At 56.2% G+C, this 11103-nt stretch overlaps 2 protein-coding genes across 20 annotated transcripts in view; one reads left to right on the top strand and one right to left on the bottom strand.

Moving 5' to 3' along the window:
• Window positions 1–1074: 1074 nt before the first annotated feature.
• Window positions 1075–9469, bottom strand: MEX3A (mex-3 RNA binding family member A). Its single transcript, XM_021089689.2, has 2 exons — window positions 8554–9469; window positions 1075–4957 (listed from the first exon to the last, which is right to left on the bottom strand). The coding sequence occupies exons 1-2, from the start codon at window positions 9005–9007 to the stop codon at window positions 3852–3854; spliced, it is 1560 nt and encodes a 519-aa protein (XP_020945348.1). The 5' UTR covers window positions 9008–9469; the 3' UTR covers window positions 1075–3851.
• A 518-nt stretch (window positions 9470–9987) lies between these two features.
• Window positions 9988–11103, top strand: part of LMNA (lamin A/C) — a 50327-nt gene continuing 49211 nt past the window's right edge. For all 19 annotated transcript variants that reach the window (XM_085020171.1, XM_085020155.1, XM_085020161.1 and 16 more), the window contains exon 1: window positions 9988–10195. The gene's annotated coding sequence lies outside the window, so the exon portion shown is untranslated. The remainder of the gene's footprint in view (window positions 10196–11103) is intronic.

The raw sequence follows: 11103 nt of genomic DNA, 5'->3' as shown, positions 1-11103 counted from the left end.
CTAAGGGGGATATCCGGTGGGGACAAGGATGGGGGACAGACCATCCCAGCTCATTCCCCTTGAAGCTCTGAGAAAGTAAGAAGTGTGGGAATTCCCGTCGTGGCGCAGTGGTTAACAAACCCAACTAGGAACCATGAGGACGCGGGTTTGATCCTTGACCTTGCTCAGTGGGTTAAGGATCTGGCGTTGCCATGAGCTGTGTAGGTTGCTGATGTGGCTCATATCTGGCTTGCTGTGGCTGTGGTGCGGGTCTGTAGCTGCAACTCTGATTAGACCCCTAGCCCGGGAACCTCCATATGCTGTGGGTGCCGCCCCAAAAAGACCAAAAAAAAAAAAAAAAAAAAAAAAAACCAAAAACAAAAAGTGTGCATGTGTGTCAGTTGGTGGAATGACCTACCAGGCTCTGGAATCAATCTGTAGTGGAGTGGATTGAGGTTACACTTCAAGAAGGACTTCCTCAGTAGGCCTGGGAGAAGTTGGCTCTGGAGAGTTGGAGCTGGGCAGCCTTCATCCTCCCAGAAAGCCCAAGAGGACATACTTGGAGTAAGGGATGCCCATCAGACAGGGAAGGCCAGGCCGGCCAGGTCCTCAGGTACTGGGGTGCAGGCCAATGTGCTATCCTAGCCCAGCCCTCCTCTGGTAGAAATGATGACTGTCCATTTTTTCAAAGACCCTGGGAACTGAGCCCTTCATGTATTTTGTCCTACAATGAAAAAATCCAAGGATTCTCAGAATCAACCCCAGCCGACTGGAAGGAAGCTCCCAACCATAGCTAGCAACCTGCTCCCACCCTGATACCTGAAGACGGGACAGCTCAGGGTGGACTCAGCCACTTCCCTCTTCTATTTTCCTTTTCGTTACGACTTTTATACATTCTACTGGACCCAGGGGCCCTCAATGCTACTAAACTTTAAGCTATCTGAATATCGTCTACTAAGTAACTAGTAATTCTTTCTCTTTTTCTCTAGGATTATATGAAATAAATTTTCATTATTATTGTTATTAATAATTATTATTTTGTAGTATTCTTTTCTTTTAAACCCCTCGGTTTCTTTCTTTTTCTTCTCTCTCTCATTTTTGGTTAAAAACAAAAACAAAAACAAAAACAAAATCCCACAACTATTTCTCTTAAATCTCACACCTCTGAGGGTTCCCAGGAGGCCTGCTAGGCCTCAGCTCTGGACTTCCCCTCCTCACTAGCCCCTGGGACAGGGCAGGGGAAGTGGGGGACACCCCAGGATCCTCAGTCCTACTGCTTCCACCTTTCTGGTTAATCCCTTTCTTTGTTTGGCTCTGCCAGCTCCCCCCAGGGGGGAGGGGTAGAGGGGAGGAGGAGCCCAGGGAGTGAAATTCAATCTACTTGCAGGGCCCCAGAGGGACCAGGTTTCCCTGGCCCGTCTCCACCATCCATCCCAGGATGCTCCCCCCAAAAAAGCAAATGACATTCCTCCCCAAAAAAAAGTGGGGGAAAAAAGGAACGTAAACCCGAACATATATTAAAAACACTTTTTTAAGATTTAACTCTGAATACAAATGTATTTTTTTTTCTTCTTCTCTCCCTACATATATTCTAAACCTTCTAAAGTTTTTTTATTTTTTTAAGGATCACTTTATCATAAAATAAAATATCCTTTTCATATAATAAATTACCTAATAAAAAGTCTTTTTTTTTCATATTAGCCCAGGTTCTTTGCTACATTTATATGGTAATAAACGCCTTTATTAAAATAGAATATTAAATTATAAAGAACTGCTTTTTTTTTTTTTTTTTTTGCTATTTTTGTATTCTCTCCTCTGTGTTGGTCGCCTATCTCGCTCCCTCTCACGCTCTCTTTCTCTCCTCTATTTTGTCTCTCACTATATGTGTTTTGTGTTTGTTTCTAGGTTTGGCTCAATTAGTAAGAGTGGGATTGAAATTTCTGAGCCTCCTAGTGTAACAGTCTTCTGCCTTTGTGGGTAGAGTGGAGAGGGGGAGGGGGATCGACAGACAGACATACCATCTTCCCACCCCCCTCCCCACCCCCCCTCGGGGACCGAGGGGCGCCCATTTGGTTTGGTTTCTATTGTACAGACATCTCAGGATGGCTCACATTGGCGGGAAGGAGGGAAGTTGTCACAGGCCAGTTTTCCTGGCTGTGACCTCCTTCGGCTCCCCTCCCTGGCTGGTGGTCTGGAGGGGAAGGCTGAGGAGAGGTGAGTTAATTCACAACAGGAGGAAGGAGAGGAGGAAATCCCCTCTATGCCTCCATCCCTGCACCCCCTCTCCATCCAAGAAGAATGGGACTCCTGAGCTTAAGTGCTCAGAGATCATTTAGAACAGTCCCACCCTACTATATACAAGAATCTCCTAGGACCCCCAGGGACTCCCATGGCCCATCCTCTCCTGGCCCGGCCAGCGGAACCAGGAGGGTGGGAGGCTGGTGGCTGCCCCAGGTCAGCAGTAGGGAAGCAGCAAAAGGGGTGCAAGGCCTATAATAATACGTGATTCTCTGAAGAGGCCCTGCTGGCCCCCAATCCTGCTTGGCTCTGGACGGACCCCTCTCTGAAGACCTGGCCTCTCTTCTCAGAAAGAGTGAGAGACTTCGTGATTAACCTGCTAATAAGGTCCAGAGAGGGCCCCCCCCGGGGGGGGGGGGGCACTGAAGGGGAGGAGGAGCAGCCCCTCCCTCCAGCGGCCTCTCCTACTGCCTCAGGCCCTTTCCTGCTCTTTGAAACAGCAGACCCCTTACCCTGGCTCTCCCCCTCCCACCACCAGAAAATCCAGCCCAAGAACTGCTCCCTAAATGTAATGCCCGAAGATGATCAAGGTGGTTTGACCCTTTAGGTACCCCAGTATTAGTCCCCTCCTCAAATTTTCACTGAGAACGGGGATACATTCCATCAAGAATTTGAGGTGTTTCTTTGGAGGAGAAGGGGAGAGGGCCAGCAGAAGAAAGGGGGGGGACCATCAAAAACGTTCTTCCCCCTGCTTCTCCCCAGGGGTGTTGTGTCCCCAAAGCTGGGCTGGAAGGAGCAGGAGGGAGTAGGGAGAAGGGAAGAAAGAGAAAGCGCAAGACAGGGCTGCTTGTGCCAGCCAGCAAGGGGGAGCAAAGAGAAGAGCTGGGGGAGAGCGCTAAGGAGAAAGAAAGGAAAACCCAAAGGGGAGAAAGCTGGGGAGGAGAGCGGAGGGAAAGCTGCAGGGGGCAGAGAGGAGCATCCCTCTCCGGATTCCTCTAGCCCAGTTTTGTGGGGATAGATGCGTTCTGAGCCCTTTGTGGATGGATGCGCTTCGCTCCCTTCCCCCCCCACCTCAGAAAATCTCTTCTGACTTCTGAAAGGGCCCCAACCCCCTTATACTGCTGGAAACCCAGGCGGTGGAGGGTCTAAAGGGTCGTGGTAGGAGGTCGGAGGTCAGGACCAGAGGGCTTGGGGATTGGAAGAGCACCTCGAGATACAGACGGTAATTCTTCCCCTCCCCCTCCCCCTCCCCCCGCCCCTGGCACAGAGGAAGCGGTAGTGTGACACCCAGAGCAGGAGGTGGAGAGTGGGTCAGGCTGCCTCGGCGGCCACCTCTGGCAAAACAAAAGTTTCTCTTAGCTGCTTCCAGATTGAAGGGTGTGTTGAGGTATCAGAGTTGTAACTCTAGTAAAATTTCCGGCCTGGCCCCTTCCTAACCTTTCCAGGACAGGGTGACCAGAGGCTCTGAAAGTGGCCCACCCTCCAGCCACCCTCGCCTCCCCTTCCCCCCTCCCCAGCGAGCGATCTCTAAGCACCTTGCCCCTCAAACCACCGATTTCCAAAAGGCCCTAGAGGAAAACAGCTCCAGGAAGGACCCCTGGGGAGCGGCCCCTGGAGGCACGGGGCGGGGGTGCTTAGGAAAATATTCGGATGGCTTGCGTGGCTGTGATGTGGCAGACCGGACACTCCGGGTCCGTCCTCTCGCAGATGCGTACTGCACACTCCATGCAGAACAGGTTGTGTCCGCAGGGCACGAGTGCGGCAGTCACCTCACTCTCGAAGCACACCATGCAATCCCGCCCGCCGCCGGGGCTCCGCAGGCCGCCCCCCCCAAGTTTAGAGAAGCCCTGGAGCGGCTCTCCGGGCGGGCGTCTCGGAAGTCCCGCCAGCTCGGGTCCCGCGGAGGTGGCAGGAGAGCGATGCGCTCCCGGGGGCCCAGCGCGGGCCTTGGCGGAAGAAGAGGAGGAGGAGGCGGAGGAGAAGAGCACCGAGGTGGGCGTGGCGTTCTCCTGGCCCGCCCAGAGCGGGGGGCTAGTCTCTGCCACGCCGTAGTAAACGTCCTGCTTGCCCACGCCGTAGCCCGGAAACAGGTACCCGCCGTAGCCAAAGTCCCCGCCCTGCTCGCCCAGGCGCGGGGCCTCAAAGCCGGAGTCCACTCCGCACTCGCCGATGCAACCCAGGCTGTTCTGCCGGAAGGTGGAGAGGGGCTTGCAGCCCGGGGGGTGCACCCGCCAGGCCTCGGAGTAGCGGCTGTCAAGCCCCGCGTCGGGGCTCCCGGCCAGGAAGTCATTTTCATTGTTGTACTCGAGGATCTTCCCTGTGCGCACCGCGATGTGTGTCTCGATCTCCTCGCGCGCACGCTCCACGTTGCCCGGGGCACCGGTGATTTCGAACACCGGGTCGCGGTCCCGGCTTGGCGTGATAATGTACGTGTTAGTCTGCTGCTGGATGCGTTTGATGGTTGCCCCCTTGGGGCCCACCACCAGCCCCACCACGCGGTAGGGCACCCGCACGCGAATGGTCACTTGGCCGGGCAGAGCAGGCGCCACGCCAAAGGCAGCGCCCGACTTGTTGCGGGAGGCGCGGATCATGGAGAAGTGCTCCGCTGCTGAGATGATTTCCCGTCGGGCTGTGGCCACGTCCTCCCGGCGGCCAGTCACCATGAACACTGGCTCCTCGCCTCGCACCGGCGTCTTGATGTAGGTGTTGGTCTTGGCCCTCAGAGCCTTAATCTTGCAACCTGGGATAGGTAGGGAAGGGAAGAGAGGAAACTCACAGGGCAGGAAGGTTTGTGCTGGAACCAGTAAGCTCCTGCTTCTATTTAGATACCCAGCCCCCCAGGAACCTCTGCCTACCATTTCAACCTCCCCAGCCCCAGGCCACCCTCACCTGAACAATTCACTCAACGTCTCTCAGGTCTACCCATCGCCTCTATCAACCACAGATTGCAAATTTCCCAACTTTCCATTCAGGACCTCCAAATCCGTGCACTCTTTGAAATCCAGAAATAACCACTGACCTTCCCAAACAAGCTGCTAACCTCAAATCTATTCATTAACTCCTCCCCAACTGCAAGTTGTCTATTCCCTCAATTCCTTTACTGATTTCTGGCTACTTACAAACTTCCAAATCACTTAATCACCCCGCCCTGCCCACCAAGTGCAGTCTCCAATCTGTCACTGACCTTGATCTTGCCTCAAAACCCCAATGCATTCAGCAACCCACAATCTACTCTTTACTCGATCTCCATTCATTAAAAATATCCTCCAGTCTACTCTGGGAGGACTGATCCCTGTCTGCTCCCATGCTTTCCACTCATTAGTGTCTCTCAGTGGGTCCCAAATTCATAGCAAGTGTTCAGCAACTAGTAGAGCGTGGGAGCCTGGGAAAGGTCTGAGAATCAGAGTTTCAGGAGGGAAAGGATGATGATATGTGAGGAACACAGCGCCTGACCCCATGGACATGCCTGCCACCCTGGGGGCAGGAGAACCAAGATGGGCTGGGTGGGCAAGAGGGTGTTCTGGACCCAGACTCCTGCTTTGAAGAAGTAGTGGGTTGGAGCTGAGAGGTTGGGGAGAGGGGCAGGAAGAAGAAACGCTGAGACAAAGAGAGACAAAGAGGGAGAAGGGGAAAGAGAAAAGTGAGGGAGGGTGGGATGGCCACACTGCAGTCTAAAGGTGGCAGACCTTGACAGCTGACTGGACAAATCTCTCCTCCTTCTCTGCTTCCCTCTCCCTGCCCCTGGCTTCACACAGAACCTCAGAGACTCAGTGGCTTCCTCGAAGCACACATGCTACATGTGTGTGAATTTGCACATACACACACATGGACCTACGAGGAGCCATGATGCAGTGGTGTGCCTTTATCTAATGATACTTGGGGTGCAAGCCTAACATACACTTTCACACACTCTTGTCTCTCATACACACGGACTCCCTGTGTTTCAACCTTTCATCCACCCAACTCTTCCATCCCCCTGCCCCCCCATGGCACATTCCTATACACGCCCACCCACAACTTTTGCCCCCATTCACATATAGACTCGTTCATACCCTTCTCCAGATACACGCTCGCCATTCCCTTTCTCACACCCCTGCGACACTACCTGTCCCCCCAAACCAACGCCAGCGGTCCTAGTTTTCTGACTCTGCCCCAACCCTCCAACCACAGGCCTGAGGTGAGCTTAATTGTTCCCCCCTCCTTTCTCCACTCCAGATGGCCTCTTCTCCAACCCTATTAAACTGGTGTGTGGCTGGAGGATGGGTTGGGGGCAGCTCTCCTCACCTTCAAGAGACCTCAGGAAGGAGGATTTGCTCCTCCCTTTTTGTCTTCAGACCTCTTGGCAGTTGAGAAGTCCTACCTGTTGTCAAGCCCGCATCCTTGCTGATTTAAGGTCAGTCAGTGACTGTCCTGCTTGGGAGGTGTGGAGGGTTAAGGAACGTGAAGTCCCTTCTCCTACAACTTCTATCCGCATGGTATCTGATAGGCACCTGGGTTCGGGCTCTAAGTTTTGGGTCCATAAACTTACATGAGATCTAGGTGTCTTTGGGGACTGGAGTTGGGGTGAGGAGGACGGGCCAGGCATAAGAGGAAGGAGAAAAGCTAGAAGCCTGGAGGTGCAGAAGTGGTGGACCTTGTCCTGGGTTCCACAACCTTGAAGGAGCATCTCTTGAAGGGAAGACCCATTGGCTTTCACCTTCCTAGAGGTCAAATAGAGGAGCACTGACACTGCAGCAGGAGGAGGGAGGTCAGACAAGAGAAAGGACTTCCAATTACTTAAGGAATGAGGGGGGAGGCTTATCTTCTCTGAAGAGGAGAGATTCCCCTACTTTTATGAGAGGCAGGCCCATCTGATGCGGAGGCAGAAGAGGAAAGAATGACTCCATGAAATTCCGGGGCCTCCCAAGACCACCCCCGCACCGAGAAAAGATATCAGTGTCCCCACCCAATTCCATGGCTCTGGGTCCCTAGTTTCTGGTAACAAGAGGAAATCCAACTTTTAAAACCAGAAACCTCAAGAGATGGAGTGCCCCAGGGGGATGAGGGCTGTGCCGGGGAGTGGCATCTTCCCCTCCTCCATTCAGGATCTCCCCGCAAAATCCCCCCAACCCCCCATACTCCGGGTGGACGAGGTGGGATATGGAGTAGGGGCCCCCCTGGCTAGCCTCCCCTCTTCCCCTGCCAGGAGCTGGCCTCCTCCCTCACTCCCAGCCGGAATGCAGCTCCTCTATTGTTCCCCACTGTGGGACAGCTCCTCCCCTGCTCCTCCCCCACCCCACACCTCCCCAGCCCAGCCCCCTAGCAATTTCCAAATCCCGCCCCCCCCACCCCCCTTTGGGAAACCAGGAGAGGGAAGGGTCCCCACGATCCCCGTCTGCTCAGTCTGGACCCTCACCAACACTCCCACCCCCACCCGCCCAGGGATGCTGGAATGGAGGAGGGTGTGGTATCAGACATACTACACTGGATTAATTCTACACCCACCACCACCACCACCACCCCAACAACACACCCAGACACATGCCCTCCACCAAATCTCCGGCTGAAGGTTTCTTATCCCCTGGGATGCCCCATCCCGCCCAGTCCTACTCTCTCACTACCAGAGACCCCTCTTCAGGCCTCTGGCCCCTCGCTGTGGCCAGCCCAGAACAAAAGCCTGAGAGGGAGGAGGAGAGGTCCACACCAGGACGTGGCACTTCGTTGCAAGCACCCCTTCCGAAACCCCACAGACCATTCAACTTTGGTGTGTGGGTGACCACAGGACTCCCTCCTCCCAGCAGTCCCCCTTCCCCACCTCACCCCCAGGCTGGGACCCTCCCATGAGCCACACCCCCTTCCATTCCTACACTCAGCCCAACAAAGAGACAGATACTCAGTCTGGCTTCCCGGGCCAGGTCTCCCCCAAAGTCTGTAACTCCAGGCGGCTGGGGGTCCCAGGGGTGCCCCCTCCCCAACCCACTAGCAGATGCCGGAGTAGGGGCCTCGGAGTAACTCTTTGCACATTCTGCCAGTTTTTCCGGCTAGGAGTGGACACCCCCTCCGGACAGCCTCCCCGGATTGGAAGACCAATCCCCCTCCCTTTTCCCTCTCTCCACCGGAGGATATTTCTTTGTCTAAGGGCACAGCCCTGAGGGGAGGAAGGATCTGGAGAACAGTCCCAACTGGGGGGTAGCCGGGAACTTTGTGGCACTTGGAAATCAGGGTAGGGGGCGGGTCCCCCTTTGTGGGGAAGAGACCAAGCCAGAGGCGGGCAAGGAGGGAGGAAATGAACTTTCCGTGCTAGGGATGGGGTGCCCCCCACTCCAGTCTCTCTCCACGGTCCCGGCGCCCGCTTACCTTGCCTGCCCACGATCTCGGCCACGTGCTCGGAGGTGGGCACGGGTACACACTCGGTGGTGTTGCTGCTGCCCTTCAGGCGCAGCTCGGCCTCTTTGTAGAGAGCGCAGAGCTTGGCGTCGCTGGCCCCTTTGGGGGCGGTGGGGGGCTGGGGCGTCTGCGCCGCGGGGGCCGCTGTCGGGGCGGCCGGGGGCGCCGCGGGCGGCGGCGGCTGGGCCGGCTGCGGGGGGGCGGCCGGCTGCGCGGGGGCGCCGCCCCCCCCACCTCCCCCGTCCTCGCCCGCCGTGGGGGCGGGGGGCTCCCCCAAACCCAGGAGGCAGAGTTGATCGAGAGCCAGCTGAAGGGCGCGCTCGTCTTCCAGCAGCCCTCGGTCCTTAGCGCTTCCCCCGAAACATCCTAGTTCTCCAAAGCCCCCATTTCTTTCCATTATTCCAGATACCACTAGACTAGGCATGGCGAAACAAAAGCTGGGGGAGAGAGAGAGAGGGAGAGAGAGAGAGGTGGTGGAAGGGAAAAGAGGAGAGAGGAGGGGAGGGGAGAGGAGAGGAGGGGGGTGTGTGGGGAGGGGGGAACAAAGAACTGGGGAGGGGGGAAGAAAGCGAGATAGAAAGATAGACCCTCCCCCTAAGCCCCCCTCCCCAAACACCCTGTAACCCGACTCCCCTCGCCCCAGCCCCCGGGGTGGGGGTGGGGGGAAAGAGAAGCAAAACCAAGAAAGCAGATCTCCTCTCTTCTCCGGGGGTGACGGGGGGCGGGGGGCTGCGGGATCTCTGCCCCCACCCCTCCCGCCTCAGGCCCGGGAGTCTCTAGACCCCGCCGTCCAGACGCCCCCCTTAGGCTCCCGCACCGAGCCCCAGTCCAGGAGCGGCGCTCAGTGGCCCCCAATAGAGCCCAGCCCCTTCCAGCGCTCAAACTCTTTTGTTTTAAATGAACTGGATGGAGCAGCATGGAACTGACGGGAGGGGGGCGCGCCGGGGGCGCCCGGGGCATGCCGGGAGTTGTAGTTTCCCGCCCTTGGGGGCGAGGGGACGAATTCCCTGACCCGAGGAGGATAGGGATGTGCCTTCGGTCTTTACCCGCGGCTCAGAGGCGAAGCTGAGGGTGGGATGGAAGTCGAGGTCCCTCATTTTTCCGAGGGGCGGGCACCGGGAGAGGAGTCAGTGTACAGAAACGGTTCGGGTCGAAAAAAGGCTAATGGAGTGTGTCCCCCCTCCCAAGACGGGCTCCTTCCCGATCCGGGCCAGTCTCAGGTCCTTCTTTCTTATGATAATGAGGGGGGGCGAGAGGGCGGGGAGCGGTCCCGGCTGGGTCACTGCGGCTTTCTCTCGCTCTCTCGCTCTCTCCCCTCTTCCCCCTCCCTGTCGCGCTCCCTCTCAGCTCTCCGCTCCCCCCTCCCGCTCTCCCAGAGTATATCCCGGCTCCCGGCCGCGGGGAGAGGTTCTCCGCAGAGCAGACAAAGCCCGCAGCCGCGATGCGGGGAGAGCTTGGTCCTGCGCGCTCTGGGAGCCGGGATGGGGTGCCGGGTTGGAGGGTGGGACCCCCTGGCAAAAGACGGGGTCCCCTCATCCCCAAGCGGCAAGCCATCCTCCCTCATCCCCTCCTGCCCCCCAGTCTCGGAGATCTGAGAGGCACCGACTGGGAGGTGAGTTAGTTCACTTCCTTCTGATCTGTAGAGGGAACCGGGAGGGCTCTGGAGTGTTGAGGTGAGGAGGACGAAGGGGTGGAAAGAGAGGAGAGAAGTAGGGGACCGAGAATGGGGAAGCAAGGGAAGTCTGAAAGACGTGATGTGACTTAACAGTTTAGGGAGAGCCGGGAGCTTTGGGTGCGACAGGAGGAGGAAAGAGAGACCCGATGGAATGGAGACCCGGGCTTCCTCAGACCTGGGCCGTGCATACAGCTTGGGGGCGATCTGTTCTTTAGCCTTAACCGTCATTCTGCTTTGCCTCACCCATCTTTCTCCCATTGAATAATACCTTGTGACTCTGGAAATTTGGTGAAAGTAAAAAATCAGTATTTAAGGCACGAATTGGACAGCTGGGGACTTTTAGGGGAGCTTGTGGAAGTTGGAGTGTAAAGCAATCTTTTCTTCTCCCCTCACCCCATAGCTTTGGCATTTCTTTTGTCACTCTCTTTATGCCTGGGTCTTTCCCAGTAGGAGAAAGGATGGCACTGCAACTTGAGGGCTTGAGATCAGACTTTTAAGAACTTCCCAAAAGAATTTTATAAGAATGTGTGGGTGAGCAGCCATGGAAGGGTGCCCTTTCCTGGAGTGCCTTTGAACCCAAAAATCCGAACTAGTTTGTGAGGTAAAGTCCTCTTTGGAGGCAGAGGAACAGAGGAGATGACCTCACAGACCAGGCACTGTGAGGCCATGAGGGCTGAGCTGCTGCAAAGCCCAGTTCCCTAAACTGATTCTCACAAAGAGTAAATCTGCACACCAGTGGAAGGGCGGGAGCCAGGGTGAAGGATCTCAGAAGCGGGTGGGTGTTGGCACACTCTGGGGGGGCTCTCGATTCTCTTTGCCCAGCAGGAGATCCAGGGCAGGGGAGC

Source organism: Sus scrofa, chromosome 4, assembly GCF_054392235.1.
Source record: "Sus scrofa isolate SSC_HxYL_T2T_F1_AM1 chromosome 4, Sscrofa_HxYL_maternal_Yorkshire_Landrace_v2.0, whole genome shotgun sequence".
Classification (NCBI taxonomy): domain Eukaryota; kingdom Metazoa; phylum Chordata; class Mammalia; order Artiodactyla; family Suidae; genus Sus; species Sus scrofa.
Note: the sequence above shows the minus strand (reverse complement) of the source record. Positions and strands in the feature narration are given on the sequence as shown.